The sequence below is a fragment of the Hemitrygon akajei genome, chromosome 32, assembly GCF_048418815.1.
Source record: "Hemitrygon akajei chromosome 32, sHemAka1.3, whole genome shotgun sequence".
In the NCBI taxonomy this organism is placed as follows: domain Eukaryota; kingdom Metazoa; phylum Chordata; class Chondrichthyes; order Myliobatiformes; family Dasyatidae; genus Hemitrygon; species Hemitrygon akajei.
Genome location: NC_133155.1, coordinates 22,365,246 through 22,390,397, shown reverse-complemented (window position 1 = coordinate 22,390,397; position 25,152 = coordinate 22,365,246). Strand labels below are relative to the sequence as shown.

Below are 25,152 nucleotides of genomic sequence, written 5' to 3'. Positions count from 1 at the left end.
GAGTACTTTGCAAATGACGACTTTCTGTATCATAATTCCTCCATCAGCTTCCTCAGCTAGATTAATAACCTTGGTCTTGCTGGGGTCCACTAGAGCTTAAGAAGTGATGAACATTTGCAACTGACATCAATAAAGTGCAAATCTATGTCAACAGCATTCAAGGGCAATGAGCAGACTTAAGTGCAGCTAGCCCCAAAGCCTGGAATAGGAGAATGATGAGAAGGTTGAACATGCTGTCTGGTTCTCCCGAGTGAAGATGTCAGCTTTGGTTAACATACAAACTATTTCATGAGGACTGGGTTTGTTGCTTCTTGTAGAATCTTCATTTTCCCATTGCATTGAACCAGAAAGACTTGCAATGTTCAGTCTCTTATCGTGTTCAGTTGCTCAACTGACAATACATCTTCTGTCAGCTGAGCGCAGAAGATACCCGGTTGTGATGATACCTGAGGCTCAGGCCAACCCAGCACTGCATAAAAGACGATGAATACCCAAAATAATTGGGTAATTAAAAATTGGGTAATCATGAACTGAGATTTATTGGGCACAATACTTTTGACCAATAAGAGATATTGCCACATCCCACACCAACACACCAACTCATCTAAATTTGGGTCTATTACAAAGATTGTGTAGTTCCTTTGTGGCATGCAACTTGGTGAACTGTTTTTGAATGCTGATGCTGCACTTTCTGCCTTAATTCTGATTTTTGTAATGAATCTCTCCAGCTTAAATCACCAAAGAGTTTGAAATTTCTGATTGCATTGTGTTTCTTATTTCTTTGCAGGTTAACAGGTTTTCAGATTCCTCCTCCAATTGTGAGTTCTGGATCTGTTCTCACATTGTGGCTTCTCAGTGATTATGCAGTGAGCGCTCAAGGCTTCAGAGCAATCTATGAAGGTAGGGTGTTGATTCTTGTTGGAAGTATCTTGGTTTTTTGTGCAATATGGTGCTGCAAAGAACATGTTAAAAGTTAACTCAGACACTATTGATGAGATGTTACAGCTAAAACCAAAGAGTTATTTTCATTATACTGAGGAACAGGAAAAGGATATTGGAAACTTTATTTGTTGAATATTGAAAATAACTTGACCGGAACTACTGATGGAATACCTTTGTCACCACAAATGTCCTGAAGTTGAAAGCTTAATTACAAATGTGGGAATAAGCCATGTTTCCAAAATTATGCAGCGTATTATTTATTTTTCAATGTGTGCCTTACAATTCCATCACTGTGGTGACAAAATAAATATGAAATGTGGCTGCAGATGCTGGAGTGTAAATAGTGGAAGCAGAACTAGAAGAACAAAATATTAATGGAAAAAAATCCTAATTGTACCTCTTAGGGTGGCTTGTTTAACATCTTAAGTTAAAGATGGTTTTGAAATTTGTATTTATCCAGAGAGAGTGGTGGTTGATATTGCAAGTTATAGGAAGTTTTGTGATGATGTAGAATAGTCCACTATTTGGTAGTTACAAGAATCGCAAATTTCTTACGTCCTGCCAGTGTGATAAACTTGTATGCTTAATATCAGATTATCACTTGGGTTAATGAAAGCAAGCTTTATTGCTTGGAGATGCTGGGAGAAAAAAGGTGAAAACTCATGAGCAAGAGTTATAGATGAGCTTTGCATTAATTTCAATGTATACTATTTTGGCTTTTGCAATTTAGTTCTGCAGTTTGGTATACTGTTTTATCTACACCATATTTTAAAGGAGCAGAAGAGTAAAGAGGTTGAAGTTAGTTAATAATGCAATGTTTGCAAGGAGATCAGCAAAGCAAAAGAAAACTTAGTAAAACTTTGTACAAGCGCAGAGTTTTACACAGGCAATATGAATGCAAACAATACAGGAAACAGTATATCATTTAGTTTCAGGACGTATCTTGATCTCAGACATTGACTACTTCTGCACAGGAATTTAATCACATTTCATGAATTTGAACAAACAAAAAATAAGTATGAGTGTTGGTAGTTTATTTTAATTTTTTTACAATTAGATATTAATAGATAAATGAAAAGGAACAAATAACCATTGTTTCAAAGAAAATGGCAAGATTTGCTGAGATCTGAATCACACACCAACCATATGTTCCTGGATGTGTGACTCCCACTACTTTGTAAGCAATATGCATTGTTTTCCCATGCTATGTGCAGAGTTGACTCATCAGACATCTGATAATCAAAATTAACCATGGAAATTCAAGGAAATTTAACAGGAAATTTAAAAGCAAGTGCAAGGAAATTCAATAGCAAATAGATGATTTGCATTGTTGCTAGAGTTAATGAATGAAAACTGAGAATATTTCAGGTTTGCAACAAATGAGGTAGAATATGTTAGAGATGAATTTAGTAAGAATCAATACAAAGCTCAAATGGAGTAGGCTGTATTTTGTCATAATTATAGATGAGCCTTAAGTTTGTAATTATAGAAGCAGCTGAAAACCATTTATGAAATGCTTTTGTCAGATGAATGTAATGAATTTTTTAAAATATGAAATGTATCTAATAGTAATTATATTATGCATATTTTGGTTTGCTTTGAATCTTTGAATCTTTGGTTTCTTTTTCTGATTTATCATTGGATGTTACAGCTTTTCCAAATGACGAGTTAAAGTAGGTTATGAGGAAGTGGTACTCTCTAGTGGATTGTTTCTTTGAGGAAGTAACAGGCAAGATAGACAAAGGAGAGTCTATGGAGGTTGTTTGCATTGATTTTCAGTAGGACTTTGACAAGGTACCACACATGAGGCTGCTAAATAAGATAGAAACCCATGGTATCACAAGAAAGATACAAGCATGGATAGAAAATCGGCTGACTGGCAGAAGGCAAAGAGTGGAAATAAAGGGGGGATTTTCTGATTAGCTGCTGATTACTACTGGTGTTTTTCAGGGGTCAGTGTTGGCTCTGCTAATTTTCACATTATATGTTAATAACCTGGATGACTGAATTGAAGGTTTTGTGCCCAAGTATGTCGATGATACAAAAATAGGCGGAGAGGCAGTTAGTGTTGAAGAACCATACAGACTTGGACAGATAAGGAGAATTACACACAGCTGTGGAGGCTAAGGCAGTAGATATATTTAAAGCAGAAATTGATAGGCTCTTGATTAGTAAGGGCATCAACATTTATGGGGAGCTGGCAGGAGATTTGAGAAGAAAAATAATTCAGCCACATTTGAATGGTGGAGCAGAGACTCAATAGGCCAAGTGCCCCGAACCTGCCCCATGTTTTATTTTCAGACCTTTTCATCTATGGAGTATCAGTAGAATCAATATGTTTAGTAGAGTTGGAAATGGTTGTGCAATAATGGGTACTAATTCTTCCAATGTGAGTGGCATGATACAACTTTCTCCCTTTATGTTATTACTGTTTTTAAAAAGTGGTGATTTGAATTTGATGACAATGCTGATGTAAGAGCTGTGTTAATTCATGTTCAATCAAATGTTTTAAATGAAAGTCAATACATTTACAAAGGATGAAACAATTTGCAGAAAGTGACACAGATAAGATTTTCATAGAATTACTGAAAAGATGAGCAGAAGACTAAAAACATGTTTGTTGTACATTTGAAATGTAATGTAGATGAATTGTAACATATCCCATCCTTTGGCTGCAATTTGTTGGCTATTGACAAAGCAAGGACTTTATTTGACAATTCTTTGCACTATATTTTAATTCCTATGGATTTGCATCAGAGAGAGGCAAGTTGACTTGATGCTTGAGCGGAGAAAATGCAGTGATCTATTATTACTGTGGGTGATAACTGGGCACTTAGAAGTCAGTGGTGTTAGTGCAAATTCAAGGTAGGCCTATGAAAGACAAAAACTATTTGCTGTTACGTTTTAAAGTTTTAACTAACAATGTTGATGAAACATCAATAAATGTAACATAAATTTTTGACAAATAAACATTCAGTAAGGAACTTCATCAAAATTTACTGGAAAGGAAAACATCTTATGAGATTAGTGGTTAATATATTTAAATAGATTAATAGCTAATGTTTAGAAACAGATTAACAATAAATAGGTCATTTTATCGTCGTAATCGCTTTATTTTTCTGATCGTTCTTACATTTCTGTAAGGTTTTTAGTGATTAGTTTTTGTATGGAATTGTTCTTTTTGTTCTCTTTAAGCAGTGTAATACTACAAGAGCTGGTGATGATATATAGTTAGTTGTTATATTTGAATATCATTATTCATTGTGATTGAAATTGGAGAATGTGGTAGATGCAATATATAATAGAAATTTATGAATTTGGTTAGTATATTTGTCTTTGTTACAAATTGGTCAGAATATAAAAGTATAAATATTAAGTTGCACTGAAATCAATAGTATTTAATATTAAAACTATGCATTACTGTACCACAGAGAACAGTTTCCTACCCCAAAAAGTTTGCAAGAAAGAGATTTCTCGCACTGCACAGAGTTTTTCCTCTAATCCTTTCATGATTTCACTTCAGAAGCACACAATAAGGATTTACTCAACTGAATGTTTTGGTTAGGAGATTGTCCTATGAAAATTGTTGTCTGAATCATTACTGCTAGAACTTTGAAACATGAAAGTGAAAGAAAATGAAATTGCCACACACTTTCTAGGTTGGGTGCTGGTTTTAGTTTCTACTGCTGCTGTAAATAGCCAAGATATCACAGTGACAGAATAAGAGGTTAGATATTGAGCCCTGAGGATCTTTTTCTGTCGATGGCTGACATCAATAGAGTCTATTGTACCAAAGGAATTACTTAAGTTCATGGGATAATTCTGTAAAATGTAGTTCAGATAGATCACAAACTGGAAACACTTTGAATAGTGGAAGATATTCAAAAGCAACAACAATCTTTTGTGGCTCCGACACCTTACATGCTTCCTAACTTTATAACCCTTTGGTATATCTGCATTGTTCCAATTTTGCCCACCAGGTTATCCTTGGTTGTGAATGTTCCATTGTAGCTGGCCACATCTTCTGATGCTAAGGCACTAAGTCCTGGAATTGCTACTTCCCTACTGTTTAAGTTGATCCTTAAAACCTACCCATTTGTCCAAGTGCTTGACTGTCAACTGGAATATTACTGAATGAGGCTCAATGTCAGATTTATTTAGTTTATCATTCTGGGAGCTGTCACAGAATGGATTGCAGCACAAATACAATTCATTGATTCTCTTGTACATTTTCTGCAAAGGTTTGAAAGGGCCGTTCATAAGGATTGTATTTAAAAATCATATAGATTTAATGAATTAATATAAGCAAATACTCCCTTGTCTTGATTTAACCAATCTCAGAAAGCTCTGATTAGAATTTTCCCTAGAAGCTGAGGCTGAGTGAAGAGAATTGCAGAAAATTATATTGAAAATTCATCCCTTATAATAAGGACCATTGATGAAATGTCAGCAAAAGGGAAGCAAACCTATAATATTATAAAATGCAAATAATATACTGGATTCAGGCAATTAAAATTGTTCATCAGAATCAAAATTACCGGACAATTACATTGATCTCTTGGTGACTTCCCCGCACTACAGATGGTAATTGAGGTTATTTTGTAAGAGGCAATCAAAGTGTGACTTGTGGCAGTAATATTTTATGATGCATAGTTGAGCTCTTTTAAAAGATAAAATTACTTGAGTATAATGATTAGAATATTTGCTTTATTGTCAAATATTTATCTGAAACAATGCCATTCAGCATTAATAACATATACACTTCAATATGCTGATCCTTATAAGACATAGGAGCAGAATAAGATGATTTAATCCATCAAGTTTGCTCTATTATTCAATCATGGCTGATTTATTTCCCCATTCTTCTGCCTTCTCCCTGTAACCTTTGATGCCCTTACTAATCAAGTACCTATTGACCTCTGCCTTATTACAGCCAATGATTTGAACTACACAAGTGTTGGTAGCAATGAATTTCATAGATTCATCACCCTCTGACTAAAGATATTCCTTCTCATCTCTGTCTAAAGGAATGTCTTTTTATTGTGAGGAAATGCCCTCTTGTCCTGGAATTCCCGCTACTGGAAATCCTCTGCACGTCCACTCAATCCTTGTGTTTCAATATTTGATATTTCAATGAGATCGCCCCTCATTCTTCAAACTCTGGAGAGTACAGGCCCAGAGCCAAAAAAAAAAAAATCTCCTCATGTGTAAATCTTTTTGTTTCCAGTATCTTTCTTGTAAAACTCCTCTGGACCCACTCCAGTGCCAGCACATCCTCTCTTAGATATGGTACCTCAAAACTGTTCACAATGCTACAAATGTGGTCTGTACAATGACCTATAAAGAATTAGCATTACATCCTTTGATTTTATTTTCTAGTCTTCTTGAATTAAATGCTAAACATTGCATTTGCCTTCGTTACTGCTTTCTCAACCTGAAGGGACCCCTGCACAAGGACTCTTACACCTCTGATTTCTGAACGTTCTCCCCATTTAGAAAATAGGCTTGAAGTAGTCACATTTTATTCAGAGATACTTAGCCTTGGAAGTTATTACAGCAGATGCATGGCTTGCCAAAGTAATTCCTCTATGGAAAAATAGAGAGAAGAGAAAAAACAAACAAACTGTTGACTAGACTAATGGCCAGTAGATTAGTTTCTGGTAGCAGTATTGATCAAAGGTAACATTCACCTAAAAACATAGCATGGATTTCTTTTAGTTGAGGATTTATGACAAGTAATGAAAGAGACTTTTAATTAAGGTGTCTGCAGCAAATAATGACACACTCCAATGAAGGGAATTTAGAGGATGTTGTGAATGTGAACTTTCAAATGCCATTGATAGGGTGCCAGATATGTTACATTAAGGAATGTGATTAAGTGCAACAGGCCTAAACTCTGTGAGCTGCAGAGGATTGATCATATCAATGTCAGCTAAGATTTAACAAAGTGAAGATATGAGGTGATATATTTTGGAAGGAAGAATGAAGAAAGGATATATAAATTAAATGATACAGTGGTATAATTGTGGTAGAGCAGAGGTCTAGGGGTTCGGATACACTAATCTTTGAAATGGAAGGACAAACTAATAAAGCCTTGGTGTTATAAATAGAGCTATTGAGTTGAAAGGCCATTAAATAAATGTATATTTGTATAAATCATCGGCTAGGATACAGATAAAATGATGAACAGCTTATTTTTATAAAGAGTGGCAAACATACCCGAAACCTGGACTGACACCTTGCCCTACTGTCCTGTTTATTATTTATTGTAATGCCTGCACTGTTTTTGTGCACTTTATGCAGTCCTGTGTAGGTCTGTAGTCTAGTGTAGCTTTCTGTGTGTTGTTTTTTTACGTAGTTCAGTCTAGTTTTTGTACTGTGTCATGTAACACCATAGTCCTGAAAAACATTGTCTCATTTTTACTATGTACTGTACCAGCAGTTATGGTCGAAATGACAATAAAAGTGACTTGACTTGACTTGACTTGAAAAGCATTAAAAAAAACTTCACAAAATAGGTTTTATTTTTCCAAGGAGCTTGGATATGTAAAAAGACAGGAATAGGTAGAAGACTGTAGACCAAATGCAGATGGGATTAGTGTTGGAAGGCATCTGAGGTGGCATGAACGAGTCGGGCTGAAGGGAGTGATACTACTCTACTAAGAGGCAAGAGAACACCTTGGCTGATGACTTTCCAAAGCATGTGTTCCAGGTACTGGATCACCAGCTGCTATTGTGAGTCAAGCAGAAGAGATCATTATGATGGAAACTATCCAGGAAGGTACTCCTACCAATTTGTTTTACAGGAAGTGCGTTGACAACTCGGGCAAGAAAGGCCTTTGAAGAGCATTACTTCCCTTTTTTTCTGCAGGGTACCAGATCCATCTGTCATACCAAGATAAGGATACAAACAAAGAATTCTTCAATGACACTTACAATTAGTCAGTTCCTTTTCTAAATCTGAAGTATTATTAGCCTTTAATGCATAGATTTTATTGGTTACTATATTACTGTAATGTGATGGTGATTGATCATACAAATATGGAATATAAGTGTCCTCAAGGTTACCAGTTGGTCAATGGCTATATCCAACTAGTGAATTTTTTTATAACAATAGAATCTTCTGGTTCAAACTTTGAAACAATTTGATGGTCGGGGCCATACTGTTCTCCTTGTGCATAGGTAAATACAATGTGTTTGAAGAACGAGTGCAAGTTTTCTGATTCCAGTCAGTCAGCAGCGACAATGCCAGTCAGGACAAGTCAATTGCACAGCTGGGCACAGGACCATGTAAGCGCTCTGTGTACATAAGGACTAGTTTGGGCTAGTGTTTCTGGAAACATTGCTGTGAGTTCCTTTACATGTGTCGCCTTCCAATGTTGTGGCAAAATTGATATTAATGAGATTGTGATTGAATTGATAAAAACATAGTCAAAAAGCTAGGGCAGATTGCTGACTGGAGAAATGGATATATGTAGGAGGGTGTTGGATTCCAAGCTGGAACCTGCAAAAGATGGAGGAGTTGCATTGCAGTAGATTAGTAATCTGTAAACCTACTGAGATTTCTAAATATATTGTTGGACAGGGAGAGGAAGCAGGAAAAAGCTTTAGACCTGCTGTTCCCAAACTTTTTTGGGCTACCATCCTTTTGGATCCCAGATCTCATCACGAGTGCCAACTCTCCCTTTCCAGCCATTTCATAAAAATTATAAAGAATTTGATTTACGATGCACAGTGAAAGAAAATAGGAACTGCAAATTCAAAGCAATGACAAATAATTGTAAAGATTATTCAAATCTAATCAAAGCTACAAATAAATTACTTATTTAATTACAGTAACAACATTTTTCATCAACAATTTTAGAGCATGCATTAGTAGTCCAATTATTCACTACTTCATTGCTTTTTGACCTTTCCATGAGATGGATGAGTTTGGTGCAGTGATATCAACTTCTCAATATCAGGCTGAATGTCACTGAGAAGGACTCTCAGATATCCATGTTCAGTAATTTGCAGTCTGTTTTGTTGCTTTGAAAGAAGTTGGGAGACTGCACGGAGACCAAACACCACTAAATATAATATCAGAAAGGCAAGTAAAAACATCTTGACCTTTTTCCACAGGATAGCTCTCTGAGGTTTCATTCTGTAAACAAAAGAATTGATGTGATTTTTTTGATCCTCGGTTTCAGCTCAAAGTCATTTGGTAGTGAGATCAGTTCTTTCTTGTCCTTCTTGATAATTCCTTATTATAGATGCCTTGCAATAGATTTACAACCCGATCGGGAATCTGGATCGAGAGAAGATCCTGAAGTATCTCTGACGTGTCTTTATGCAGCTCACCCAGGTAGGCACAGTATACTTGAACAAGAGAAAATCTGCAAGATGCCCAAAATCCAATTGACACACACAAAATTCTGGAGGAACTCAGCAGGTCAGACAGCATCTGTGGAAAAGAGTATAGTTCTGCTGAGGGGTCTGGGCTCGAAACGTCGACTGTACTCTTTTCCAAAGATGCTGCCTGGCCTGCTGAGATCCTCCAGCATTTTGTGTGTTTTGGCAGTATAGCTGAAGATTATCATCTGGTATTCTTTCTTTCTCTTCCAACTAAGAGAGGCTCAGAAATTGGAAAAGGTTCCAACGGCATATGTTGCACTTAAATAGGGTTAATGTGGACAGAAATGTGGAGATGACTAATTTGACTTTAATAAGATTCACATCATTTCCTTGCAATTGAAGGCTGATTTCATTAAACTTTGTGAATAATTCTGACAATTAAGCAATGTCATGCCTAATATTCTAGAGTTGATTACTCAATGAAGTGTTCGAATGTTCAAAGATTTTTATCACACTTTTAAGAAATGCATAAAAGCATCTCAGGCAGTTTCCTTTTGAGGAATATTTGACTTTGTGTGTAACAGCAAGCTTTCCAAATGTTCATCATTCTCAATACAAAGCTGTTGAAATAGTCAAGAATTGTGAGCATGGGACTTGATTTTATTTATCGCTGTGATAATAATATTCAATGATTTGTGCAGCTGATCACTAAGGTTTTTTGTGACAAAATTTTGCTTGTAAATTACAAGAAAGTAATAATGCCACAACAGCATACTGTCATATATGGTGGCCTATTTGCAGCACAAGTAAAAATGTTGGTGAGCCGAATGTCCTTCACTTTTTAAAAATTGTTCAATAACCCAAAACATCGACTCTTCATTTGTATCTGTTTCTAAAAAATTTCCCTTAAAAGCACTGATTGAATGTATAAAATAATCGCAGAAATGCAATTTTTTTGCCATTCACCTAAAATGCATTTGTGATCAACTTAAATATAAGCAAGAGTTTTGTAACATATCAAGCTCCACAGCATGATCGGGACAGCATGGTAGTGTCATTAGTGTAACACTATTATGGCGCCAGCAACAGGGGATCAACTCTCAATGCTGTCTGTATAGAATCCTCATGACTGCATAGATTTCCTCTGGGTGCTCTGGTTTCCTCCCATATTCCAAAGACATTTGGGTTAATTGGTCACATGGGCGTAATTGGGCGGCATAGGCTCATTGGGCTAGAAGGGTCTGTTACCATGCTGTATCTCTACATAATAAAACATCTCAGAAGTACATTTTTGATTACTTCAGGCTGATCTGATATTCTATCTATACCTTCCTTTTATACCTTCATTGAAGGTCTTTGATATTTACATCTGAAAACATGCAAATCTTATTAAAAGGGCACAGCTTTCCCTTGCCTTACACTTAGTTCTGTGTTCATCACTGGAACAATTCAAGTGGTTTGTTTAATGACCAAGACACGAATCTATCTAATGTGACTTGCACCATAACCTTTGGACATTAGTCATTAATTCCATTTCTTTTTCTAACAAGCTCAAATTGAATTAATGTTCTGGCTAACTTGAACTGAAATGATATTTCATTGTTAGCTCCTGACACCATCATCTCTGGCTTATTTCTTACCAAGGTTCCATCAATTGTTCTTCATAGGACAAACCAACCATCTCTTGACGTAGGCTGGAGAACCTTCGCTACAGTCCCTCTGTCACTAACATATTCTTTTTATAGTTGGAGGACAGAGACATTACTGTATTCCAATACAGTTGCTTTTGTGTTACTATAATAAAGCAATATATCAACACTCTTTTACCTAAATCCTCTTGTATTAAAGGACAGCAGAACTTTTGCTTTTCTAATTGCTTGTCGAAGTGGCAATTTATTTCCAGTAATTCACAAAGTTACCTGATCTTTAACTGTCTAAGAAATACACCTACTTTCTGACTTTTTCTACCAAAATTGATGACCTTATATTTTGTGCAAACATATCTGTCACAAACCAGGTTTTTGTCCATTCACTTGGCTTATGGAAATGTCCATGAAACCTCATTACATGCTCCTCACACCCCAAAATGCTTCTTATCCCCATATTTGTCCTGGATAGCTTATATAGCAGCAACACACAAAAATCAAACCAGATGAAGGGTCTTGGCTCAAAACATTGACAGCTTATTTCCCTCCATGGATGCTGCCTGACCTGCTGAGATCCTCTTGCATTTTATGTGTGTTGTTCAAGATCTTCAGCAACTGCAAATTCTCTCCTATCTCCGTATTACACAGTAGTGTGGGCTGCAAGGAGAATTTATTTCTTTGAAGTTTGCTACATTTCTAACTTCATGCCCAGCTCAATTATGTTGGTTGTCCCTCATGGAATAAACTTCACATTCCCTTTTACAAATCCCTCCATGAACTTGCTTTGGTCTTTCTCTGCAATTATTGAAATCAGAATCTGCAAGCCAGGTTCACTTTTCTCCAGCCAGTTTTCATCCAGCCTCTCCACAGTCAAGGACATCTTCCAAAGGCAGTACCTCAAGAAGGGAGCATCCTTTATTAAGGACCATCACTGTCTGAATTGCCCTCTTCTCATTACTATCATCAGGGAGAATATACAGGAGCCTAAAAATCCAAACTCAAATATTTTAGGATCAGGTTCTTCCCCTCTGCCATCAGAATTCTGAACAGTTCATAAACCCGTGAACACTACCTCACTATTCCTCTTTTGCACTATTTATTTATGTATTTATTTTTATTCTCACTTATAGGAATTTGTTAAGCTGCAGTCTACTGCTGCCATAAAACAATAAATTTCACAGTTCACACCCAGTGGCTACTCTATTAGGTACACCTGTACAACCCATTAATGCAAATACCGGTATATAAATAGCCGATCATGCTGCAGCAGCTCAATACATAAAAAGGTTTAATATTTGTTCAAACCAAACATCAGAATGGGGAAGAAATGTGATCTAAAGTGACTTTGACCGTGGAATTATTGCTGGTGCCTGAAGGGGTGGTTTGAGTATTTCAGCAACTGTTGATCTCCTGAGACATTCACACATGGCAGTTTCTAGCATTTGCAGAGAGTGGTGAGGAAAACAAAAAAAAAAATCCAGTGAGTAGCCAGTTCTGATGGTGAAAGTGTCTTGTTTATGAGAGATATCAACGGAGAATAGCGAGATGGTTTCAAGTTGACAGGAAGGCAACAGGTACTCAAATAACCATGCATTACAACAGTGCAGATGAGTGTCACCGAACACACATCATGTCAAACCTTGGAGTGGATGGGCTGCAGCTGCAGAAGGCCACGTCCAGGAGGTACCTAATAAAGTGGCCACATAGAAGAGATATCTAATAAAGTCACCATTGAGTACATGTCACTGATAACAAACATGATGCAAATCCATCAGACTCGCATTTAATTCTAAAACGTCAGGTTGATTTATTTCTCTTTCAAAATCCTTTTGAAACTTTGTTGATCAAATACTCAGAATCAGAATCAAGTTTAGTATCGCTGGCGTATGTCAGGAAATTTGCTATGTAGCAGCAGTGGATTACAATACATAATAAAAACTGTGAATTATAGTGACTGTATATATTAAATAGTTAAATAAATAGTGCAAAAAACAGTAGTGAGGTAGTGTTCATGGATTCAATATCCATTCAGAAATCTGATAGCAGAGGGGAAGAAGCTGTTCCTGAATTATTGAGTGTGTGCCTTCAGGCTCCTGCACCTCTTCCTTGATGGTAGCAATGAGAAGAGGGCATGTCCTGGGTGATGGGGTCCTTAGTGATAGATGCCACCTTTTTCAGGCATTGTTCCTTGAAGTTATCCTGGATGTTGGGGAGACTAGTGCCCATGATAGAGCTGATCGGGTTCACAACTTTCTGCAGCTTCTTTTATTCAGTGCAGTGCTCCCACCACCCCCACCACCATTACCAGATGGTGATGCAGTCAGTTAGAATGCTCTCCGCAATATATATGTAGAAATTTGCGAGTGTCTTTGGTGTCATACTAAATCTCCTTTAGCTACTAATGAAATGTAGCGACTGTTGTGCCTTCTTTGTAGCAGCATTGATATGTTGAGCCCAGGCTAGATCTTCAGATATATTGTTCCATTATATCTGGAAGATATCAAATATAGCCAAAATGGAACATTTTACAACAAAAATATCAAATCCTTTTTCAGAATGTAATTGCATTGGACATATACCATGGCAATTTGCAAAGTAACTTGAAGTATCACATCTGTTCAATTATTGTACAAAGATGGCCTGTTTTCTGCTAATTTGTTCCATGTGAAATTTTAAATGAGACTCCTGATTTTTTTCTCATATATCCAGACAGAGCAGCAAGTGTGTTTATTTTCATCACTAAGATCAGTTGTGTTTAAGTGATATATTAATCTTGAGATAAAAATAGTTTAATAGAATTTTACTGTGAACAGGTGGAAGGACCATCTGTCACTAGTAAGGGCATAAAATACATAGTATGTTTATATGTGCAGTATTTAAATTGATGTTCAGTTGCAAAATTGCATTTTTAACCATCATATGAAATCATAATAGATTGGTTTGCAGAAATCTTTCTGCAAAATTGTATGTAATATTATTTATAGTTAGTGCTATGATAACCAGAGTTGTAGTTTCCAGAAATAAAAGACTACAAACATTTCCACTGCATGATGAGAATTTTAACTGCTTAATATATTTGATGCCAATATTTGTCCATTGTTATTGGATTTCAGCTGCAGGCAGATTTCAACATGTTCTCATCACTGTTGCTCTTTATCAGTGTCTTTTTGTTTCTTCGTGATTTCCTTCACTTCCTCGAGTATATGCCGCAAAGCTGTCACTTAATTTCTATTTACGTCCATAATTCTCACAAAAGATGTGCAAATTATTATGCAAATAACAGAAATTCGATTCTAGCCATCTAGTCCTTGCTCCTGCTCCATCATTAAATAAGCCATGGCTGATGAGTATCCAATGCCTTTTATCCACTGTTCTCTATCGTGTAACACCATTATGAATAAAAATCTATTGATGCTGTTCATGAATGTGACCCAGCATCCTGTCTATTGAGAAAGCTCGTTTAGATTTTCTGATAGTGCGTATTTAATTTTAAAAAAATGCTTTCATATTTCACTGTAAACGAACTGGTTCTAATTTTAATATTTTGGTTCAATTGTTCTCGATTCTGCACTTTTTTCAAAGGAATAAAATGATTTTGATGGAATTATGAATTAGCCTTAAAACCCAGTATCCTTCTGGAAATCATGCCTCTGAAGCCTCATATTGTTCTTAATAATTTAGACTCTGTACCTGAAATATCTGCCAACTGATTTTTGAATTCAGTGATCTAAATGCCAACTTTATATTAGCCATTATCCCTTATGATAACTTGTCCAAATCTGCTCAGTAATTTTTTAAATTATACTTGAGGTCTGAAACTCTTGCTCTTAGTGCTTCTTCACTGATTTATGCATTGTTACCGCTCACTGTTGTTCATTTTAGTAATCATTGTCAGGATATATATATCACATAATTCTTGTCTGAATCCTTGGAAATCTAAATAGTAAGTGAAAGGCATTAATCTACTGGCAAAAAAAAGCTATTTGCATTACCATTTTTAAAAGTGGAATATACTGCTGACCACCAATTGATCAAAGATGTCCTAAGTATGTTAGTTTCCAATGCTCAGGAGTTAACTCTGTGCTGCTGCTTATCATATGTGGATTAATAATTAAAACTGTCTTTCTGTCATCATTCTATTGTTCATTGTTATGGGTTCTTTCTGTGAGTATTGCGTGTATATTTTCTTCATGCTTTTATTGATGTGAACCCTTAAAATGTGCCAGATGTGTTCACCATAAATATTGACTGCTCACTAGCATTAACACAAATTACACAAACTCTTTAAGTTAAGAAAAAGCCCATTATGCTCCTTAAAACCAGCTTTATATTTCAATGTGTTTATGGCTGTCTCCTAGCTACGTTTAATTGCTTGCTCTTATCTATATCTATTCTCAGCTTACATATAAATGGCATGGTCGCTACTCTGAGACTAGACGCACTGATTAAGGATTAGCTTCTCAAGCACCTTAAGGCTTTTATGGTACAATGGGACCAATTCCCATTCTACTGAAGTTGAAGCAATTTTCAATCTTACCTCAAAGCATCACTGGATTGAATGTTGAGAAAGAATTGATTCCTCTTGTTCCAAATTAAAATCAAGTAAACCTTTCTTTTTAAATCTATGCCAAACTATATCTTTTTCTGGGTCAGGAGTCTAAAATATCCATGGCACTGTAGCTGTAGACTCACCAAAGCCACGGATAATGACAGAAAGGCTTCTTTACTATTGAATATCAATACTTGAAATAAATAATAACGTATTAATAGAACATTTACAGCACATTACAGGCCCTTCGGCCCACAATGTTGAGCTGACCAAGTAACCTACTCTAGAGACTGCCTAGAATTTCCCTAGCGCATAGCCCTCTATTTTTCTAAGTTGCATGTACCTACCTAAGGGTCTCTTAAAAGACCCTACTGCATCCACTTCGGCCACTACAATGGTTGGCCTCATCAGCAACAAAGATGAGTCAACATACTGAGGAAAGATAGAGAAGCTTGTCTAATGGTACAAGAACAACAACCTGAGTCTCATTGTGGACAAGATAAAAGAGGTGATTGTGGACATTCAGGAAGGTGCAGGTTGACCACTCTCCATTGCACATCAATGGCTCTGTTGTGGAGAGGGTGAAGAGCACAAAGTTCCTTGGTGCGCAAATAATGGACAATCTAAGCTGGACCCACAATATCTCTTTATTAGGCAAGTGCCTATGCTTTCTACGGACATGGGGTTTGCAAAGGTTCACTGCCCCCATTCTAACAACTTCCTACAGAAGCATCATCAAGAGTGTCCTGTCTGGCTGCATCATTGTATGGCATAAAGGCTGCAAAGCATTGGACCACAAGACCCTATAGCGGATAGTAAAGTCCACCAAGAGGATCATTGGAGTTTCCCTTCCCCCTGTTTGTGACATTTACTAGAAGTGTTGCTGACAAAGAGCTCAGAGCATTGTTGAGGATCCCTACCACCCATCCCACTATTTATTTGACCCACTACTGTAAGGAAGAAGGTGCAGGAGAATCAGGACTAGGACTGCCAGATTAGGTAACAGCTACTTCCCTTGGGCTGTGAGAGTAATGAGTACCTTGTCACCACAGAGGTCTTGGCACTAGGGCAGCGAGCTGTTTATGGTACTGTTTCCTGTTTACCTGTGCTGCACACTACCTGCATTTTAACTTATTTATGGTAATACCTTGCTTTATGAGCTGTGTGTGATATATGTTTTGTGGGTGCACCATGATCCAGAAGAATGTTGTTTCATTTGATAAACTTGAACAAGTGCAGAGTTAAAGTGTTCAACAAAATTAGTGACATCTAGGCCCACTAGTCTGCTTGGCAGGCATTCCACTTTCCTCCTCAGCTTTCAAGGTTGTCATCAGAGTTACATAAGGACATCATTACAGATCATCTCATCGTAACTCTAAAGCCCACTATTTCTGTTGTTAAAAAGGTAGAAGAATAGCACTTACCTGTAATTTTCATACTAAATTGCACATCATCTGAGCAAAGCTTTGTTGAGTCTCTATTGATGCTGTATCATAGTCTTACATTTACCTTTCTTACAACACTGTAGAAACAACATCTTGGTATTCCTGAGAAATACCGGTTTTCCAGCATGTGTTATACAGTGCAGATGGAAATGAAGTACTTGTCTGATAATTTTGCTATATCCATAATCCCCATTATAGTTTTATCAATCTGTGAATTTCTTCCCGATTTATATACACATGAGGTTCCTTTGACCTGTTTCTGTATATTTTACTATTTTATTCCTTTTCTTTTTTTCTCTTGCTTGGCAAAGCTCTCCTCAGTTTCAAAATCTTGTGACTCTACCCAATATCGAGACAATCTTCAGCTAGTCATGATTCCCCCCTCCATAGTCTCTTATTAGCTTGAAATAGTTGGAACACTTTCATATCTATTTGCAATTTCTTGAAAGGAAAGTATATTCATCAAGAAGTATGAACTACACTCATTGGCCCTTTATTAGGTAAAATTGTACACCTGCTCGTTAATGCAAATATCCAATCAGCCAGTCATGTGGCTTTAACTCAATGATAAAAGCATACAGTCATTGTCAGAAGCTTCAGTTGGTGTTCAGACCAAACAACAGAATGGGGAAAAAATGAGATCTGACTGACTTTGACTGTGGAATGATTGTTGTGCCAGACAGGGTGGTTTGAGAATCTCAGAATCGGCTGATCTCCTGGAATTTTTACACACGAGTTTATAGACGCTGCTACAATAAGCAAAAAAAAACCCCCAATGAGCAGCAAAAACTCCTTGTTAGTGAAAGGACAGAAGAGAATGGCCAGACTCACTTACAGTATTACAGTGGTGTGCAGAAGAGCATCACTGAACTTCCAACACATCAATCCTTAAAGTGAGTAGGCCACAGCAGCAGAAGACCATAATCATACACTCAGTGTCCACTGCACTAAGTACATATCTTTAAGTATTCTCATCTAACTGGTGATTCTTTCTTCATTTTAAGGTACAAACAAGAGAAAATCCGCAGATGCCAGAAATCCAGGCAACACTCACAAAATGTTGGAGGAACTCAGCAGGCCAGGCAGCATCTATGGAAAAAAATGCAGTCGATGTTTCGGGCTGACACCCTTCAGCAGGACTTCAGGACCGGTCCGAAAGGTGGACTATACTTTTTGTCATAGATGCTGCCTGGCCTGCTGAGTTCCTGCAGCATCTTGTGTGCGTTGCTACATTTTAAGGTAATTGACTTTGCTTCACTTTCTTAGAAGACTCTTATTTCAGAATTAATCGCATTACTCACAGTTTCATGTTGAGGTTATCATATTATGATAACTCTTTCCCAATGAATCTTTTTAATATCATTGATAATTAGCCTAGTCTCATTACCCAAAAATATTCTGAATTGATGTGACTGCTAGTTAGCAGCTAAGAGCAGAAGTGCAATGTTTAATAAATATTGATTGCCTTTTGTATACTCATACACAGTTGTTGGGAATATTGAATAGATTGTTCTTGCATGGCATTTTATTTCTTAGCAATCTTTTTAACTTTAAGAACATTGCTCAGACCAAGATATACAATACTTGTCAATTTTTTTGGCTATGAACTGATTTCTGTTTATTTCTACTAAAATGGATATGCTCAGGCCATTAATTTAATTAACTCTATTATGCCAAATCAGTAAGGATATACAGCTAAGGATGATTATTAATTGGGTGCACGATCATGGTTTAAATTTGCAAATGCTGTAATCAATATGAATTCCAGTCCTCAGACTAGCTAAAAGCATGAAAAATCAGATCATAAATAGAAAAATAAATAAACTATTAAATAACGCAGTGAGTTCCTTTAAATCAAAATGAATTATAGCATCATAAGAGTTTGAGATTATTGTAGTCAGTCAGTTATTTAAAACAAAGTTTAAAATAAATTTGGATATTTGGATATTTCTTAATTTAAGAACTTAAGGAATTTGGATATTTCTTAAATTCATGTTAAACAGGCATTTTATAACATTTCTGAGTTTGGGTGTAGCTGTAGTCTTTCTTCCCTCTTCTCTTCGGATGAATGAGTCAAGCTGATCTCTCTCATTGTCTGGCAATTTTGGCATTCACAGTGGAATAATTTGCCAGTTAACTCCACATGATCAATTTGGATCTTTTCTGTCAACTGAGCACACCTTTTCTGTATCAATCATAAACAAATAAACAACGGCCGTTGTTAACTGAATGCAAATAACTAGCTTTATTGAATTATTTCTAGTGAAGATAATGTTGATATTAAAGGGATCTTGCTGCATTCATCATGTTTCTTCTTGTCTTCTGTAAAATTTTTTACCAAGAAGGTAAAAAGTTGAAAAGAAACAAAGATAAAGGAGAGCTCAGATTGTGCTGTTACTCATGGTATTAACATTTCTCTTCTGCTATTTTAACTTCAAATTAAAGTCAGTACATTCAATCAGCGTGAAGTGTCATAGACTTGTTCCACTCTCCTTTGCGGATGGTCATGAATAGATATGGATCCCCTGTTAATCCCCCTGTAATGTAATAGCCAGAAGAGCACACAATGTAATTTGGTTGATGTTTAAGTAATGCTTTGTGATATTTCAGTGTAATCTCTCTCCCTTTATATTCTTTATCTTGGCAAGTAAAGAGAAGCAACCTAAATACTTCATAAGCACTTCTGTTTACCTCTCCTGCCAGTTTTAAAATTGTGTTAAGAAACACTCCAAGATCACTCCTTCCTCTACAGTTCAGAGTATCTGATAATTCATTACATAGTTTTTGTCAAGTTTACTTTCACTGAAATAAAAAGGATGATCCATTGAAAATGGAGGCCAGTGGGGTGGGAAGCTAAGGTTCAGTACCTTATCTCCTGATGAGGTGTGTATGGTATAATTCCTGAGATTCAATAATTTAATATAACCAGCCTTTCCTGTTTGAATTTGAACTTCACTTATAACTGTAATTCTGTATTTTTTTTCTAATGTGTCCTGATCCAATGAGTGTTTGCATTCTCTCCACCCACCCCTTGACTGCAACTTAAGCCACACTTAGTAAACACAAAGTACACTGCAAATGCTGTGGTCAAATCAACATGTACAAACAAGCTGGATGAACTCAGCAGGTCAGGCAGCATCCGTTGAAAGGAGCAGTCAACGTTTTGGGCCGAGACCCTTCGTCAGGACCACACTTATTTCCTTACTTTCACAGTTCTGATAAAGGATCAGTAATTCACCTGTTCCTCTCTTCGTGGGTTCTGCCTAACTTGCTGAGACTTTCCAGTACTTTTGATTTTATTTCAGATCACTGTGCATCTGGGCTTGGTGCAAGATCCAGTGTGGTTCCAAAAGTGCACTTTGATTGGGAGTTAGTTTGCCAGCACTCACAGAGTGGCTTCAGACAGTCGTGAGGGGACACCCCTAGGTTCATTAGCAATCAAAACTATCACTGAAAATGAATGTTTGTAAATGCTTTTATCCTTAAATTATTAAATATGTTTAAATCTTTTTCACCAAATTACACACTGAAAATCAATTCAGTAAAAACTAAACAATTAATTGCATTTAAAGACAACTATATTTGATTTCCTTCCCTTGACATGGTTTACATTCCCAAGGCTTAGCCAATTAGAAACAGAACTGACTAGAAACACAGAGTGAACCAGACAGCATCTGTGGAAGCAGGAACGGTTAAAACTTCAAGTCGTTGCCCCCTCATCAAATCTGGGAAAAACTGCAAACAAATTTGTTTTCATTTGCAAAAAAAAGTGGTGGATGTATAGGTTTAAAAGTACATCATACGACTATGTGATTAGATCTCTGCTTTAGTTAAATATGGCATTGGAGCTGTAATTTGTCACGCAATTAAGTTTGCTGATGACACCACAGTCTTCAGCTGAATCAAGGCGTGACAAATCGATAACTACCTAGTAGGGAAATTGAAAATCTGGTTAAGTTGTGCTACAGCAACAGGCTTTTACTCAAAAGCAAAGAGCTGATTATCAACTCCAGGAAGAAAGTGGCAGAGGTCCATGAGCCAGTCCTCATTCAGGGAACAGAAGCAGAGAAGGTCAGTAGTTTAAAGTTCCTTGGTGTTATCATATCAGAGGATCTGCCTAGGATTCAGCACATAAGTGTCATCACAAAGAAAGTATAACAGCACCTCAACTTTCTTAGTGTAGATTCATAGCGCCAAAAAGTTTGATTAGCACAGTGGAGTATCTCTAAGTGGCTGTATCATGGTCTAGTATGGAAGCACCAATTCCCATGAATGGAAAAGTTTACAGAAAGTTGTGGCTACAACCCAGTCCATCACAGGCAAAGCCCTCCCATTGTGTCCTTTTGCATGGAGCATTTCCATCAGAAAGCAGCATTCATCGTCAAAAAACCCACCATCTAGCCCATGCCCTTTTCTCACCGCTACCATTGTACAGGAGGTATAGATTTTAAAAGGTGCCCTAGTTGTCAACTAAAGAGAATCTAAGGAAGGTTCTTATTCAATGTTTTTCAACTGCATTCACAAAAAATGGGAAAGTTGCTGATTTAGTTGTTATGCAAGTCTAAATTATTGGATTTGTTCAACATACTAAAAGTGTAATTGTTAGGCCAAGAGAAAAATTATTCCAGGCTGTGAAACAAAAGGGAAGAAATTGCACAGGTTCTGACTATAATTTTTCAATCCTCTCTCTACAGGAATAATGCCAGATAATGGGAGGACTATTAGCATTGTATACTTCTTTAAAATGAAAGGTTAAACTCAGTAATTGCAGGCCTGTTTGGTTAAATTCAACACTGGGCAGATGATTGGAATCCATTCAAAATGACAGTATACAAACTCCCACTCAAAAAAGCAAAGATTAATCAGGGGTAATTAGCTTGGATTTGTTAAGGGAAGGTTGTGTTTTACGAAGAACTGAATTCTTAGAGGAGGCACCAAAGAAGGTCGATGAAGGCAGTGTGCTTGATGCCGTTGACGTGGATATCAGTAAGATAGTTAGAAAAGTCCTACAAATTAGGCTGGTTAAAAAAGTAAAATTTAATAAAGTGAAGGGTGGCAAATTGGATGTTAAACTGCATCAGTGGCAGGAAGCAAAAGATAAAGATGATATGTGTGTGTTTTTGTGACTGGAACTTTCGTAGGGGAGTGTAAGGAACGATTGGAAAGCTGAGGTTTTATTCAGAATAATGGAGGCTGAAAAGAGATTTAATAGAGGTATGCTAAATTATGAAGGAATTGGTATTGGTTTATTATTGTCACATATCAAGACACAATGTAAGGCTTGTTTTGCATACTACAAAGTACAAAGTAAATTTTATTATCGAAGTACATAACCCTTAGTTTCATTTTCCTGCAGAACCACACAACAAGTCTATAGAGAAGTAACTAAAATAGGACAAATGTAAGATCAACTAGAATGCAGGAGACAACAAACTGTGCAAATGCAAATATAAATAAACAGCAATAAATAACAAGAACATGAGATAACAAAATAAAGAGTCCTTAAAGTGAGATAATTAATAATGGGAACATCTCAATGGATGGGCAAGTGTGTGTGGTTGTCCCCGCTGTTCAAAAACCTGATGGCTGTGGGGCAGTAACTGCTGTTGAACCTGGTAGTGCCAGTTTTTGTTAAATCAGATCAAATCATTACAAAGTGCTTTGAGGTAGAACAAGGTAAAACAATAACACTGCAAGATAACAATACAGAGAAAGAGCAGTGCAGGTAAGCCATAAGATGTAAGATCGTATTGAGCTAGATTGTGAGGTAATGAGTCCATCTTATACTAGGGAGGCCATCTTTGTAGGACATGCTTCATTTAAAGAGGGCAGAATTTAATAAAGCAGTTTGTTATACAATAATTGTAAAAATGTTTAGAGCAGGGGTTCCCAACTTCTTTATGCCATGGATCCCTTAACCATTAACTGAGGGGTTCATGGGAGATGTGGATTTTTTGGGTGGAGATATGTGTCTAGAAATCACTGAATGAAATAATGACTATTAAACCCTCATCACATTTAAGTAGTACTTAGACGTACATTTGAAGGGTCATAACCTGCAGAGCCACAGAACCAAATGTGAGAAGGTGGCACTGGATTAAGTAACCCTATGGTTGCATGATCTTCTATGAAATACCACCAGAATATACTCTGAAGATTTGTTTTATTCTTTTCAAGCAAGATGATCTCCTCTGCTGCAAATGCACTTCCTAATAATGAGATTTAACTGCAATACCTATTATTTGCCAATAATTACATACAATCGCATATAGTCATTTGTCAAAATAAAATGTTCCAGCAGGGTTATTAGAAAATCTACTTACATTCATCAGCAATCTTTTCCAAATTATGTTCAACTGCATATGTGTGTTATAGTTCCAAATATTAAATCAGTGCATAACCATACCTTATTTAAATGTTTGTATTGTATTGAAGATGAAAACAAGATTGAATATGAAAAAAAGTATTCAATAAACCTGTGCATTAGTTGCTTGCAAAGTATACCTGGATTTCACTTCGCCCAAAGTTAACCATGTAACAATATATTTTATTTGTAGTAGCAACAAAATTTCTGAATCACCTGTTTCAATTGTAACAGTAGTAATAATTTGCAAAAATGTTCATTCTTTTGTAAAAAGCATTGATTTAAACGAGTATTTTTCCTCTGTCCATCCATAAATTAGTTCAACTGAGAAGGGCTCAGTCAATTATCAAAGCTGTCAAGACCCATTAATAAAGATGGGAAATTGTGCTGCAGGTGTTCAAGAAACAACCGTGAAAAATCCACATGAAATCAACCATTAATTTCAGTTGTAAAAGACAAGTTATCTTCCAACATTTACAAAAAGTATCAAGACCATTTTGTACAGTTCATGCGAAAATGATTTAAACAATAGCACATCTTGAGCTGGTACTGATCATTATAATGTGTACAGTGCAGAGGCCAAATTTTTACTATCATTGCAAAGTATTAACATATATTGCTAAAGTCATGAAATTCTGCAGATGCTGGAAATCTTGAACAAGGTGCACAAAATGCTGGAGGAACACAGCAGGTCAGGCAGCATTTATAGTGAGCAATAAACAGTTGACATTTCAGACCAAAACCCTTCATCAGAACTGGAAATAAAGGTGGGGCAAAGCCAGACTAAACAGTGAGGGGAGGGAAGGTGTCCAGCCTGCCTGAAGGTGAGGGTGGATGGGGGAGGGGAGATGTTGTAAGAAGCTGGGAGGTGATAGGTTGAAGAGATAAAGGGATAAAGAAGAAACACTCTCATAGAAGACCACAAAAGAAAGTGAAGAAGGAGGGCTACCAGAGGGAGATGACGGACAGGTGAGAAGAGAAGGAGTAAGAGGGGAACCAGAGTGAAGAGGGAGAATATGAGAAGCAGCAGGGGAGAGAAATTACTAGAAATCAGTAAAATAAGAAAAAACAGACGTTCATGCCAACTACTGAGACCAACCTAAGCGTGACCTCTTCATGGCAATAAAAAATGCCGTGGACCACTATGTTGGTGTGGGAATGGGCAGTCGAATTGAAATGAATGGCACCAGGAAATGCCAGCTTTTGTGACAGGTGGAGTGAGGGTACTGGAGGAAGCGCTCCCCAAATCAGCGTCAGATCTCGCTGATGTGAAGGAGGCCACACTGAGAGCACCGGATATAGGAGCTGACCCTGACAAACTCGCAGGTGAAGTGTCACCTCACCTGGAAGGACTGTTTGGGCTCCTGAATGGTGGTGAGGGAGGATGTTTAGGGGCACGAGTAGCACCTGTCCGGCTTCCTGGGATACATGCTGGCAGGGAGATCAATGTGGGGGGGGGGGGGGGGGGTGGGAAATCAAATGGACAAAGAAGCTGGGAGTTGGAAAATGGAGACTGGGTAGGGGCCTATTGAAGTTTGATTAGTTGTAGCACCATATTGTCAATGGCAGAAGATAGAAAGAATGTTGCTGTTGGGTACAGAGGCTCATGGGGTGTTATATGGTCAACTGGAGTCCTATCCCCATCATGGCAGTCTTAGGATGGGGTGAGTCCAGCTGTGCAGGAAATGGAGGAGAAACAAATGAGGGCAGCATCAATGCTGGTGGAAGCAAATCCCGGTCTTTGAAAAAGGAGAACACCTCAGGTGTTCCACAATGGAGAGCCTCATCCTGGGAACGGTTGCCATGGAAATGAAGGAACTGTGAAAAGGGAATAGCATTCTCACAAGTGATGGGGTGGGAAAAGGTATAGAC

At 37.1% G+C, this 25,152-nt stretch overlaps 1 protein-coding gene across 1 annotated transcript in view; it reads left to right on the top strand.

The window, feature by feature from the left end:
- LOC140719596 (CUB and sushi domain-containing protein 2-like) overlaps positions 1 to 25,152 on the top strand; it is an 831,737-nt gene that overhangs the window by 312,540 nt on the left and 494,045 nt on the right. The window contains exon 3 of the mRNA XM_073034301.1: positions 788 to 900. Within this exon, the coding sequence (XP_072890402.1) occupies positions 788 to 900 (113 nt within the window). The remainder of the gene's footprint in view (positions 1 to 787; positions 901 to 25,152) is intronic.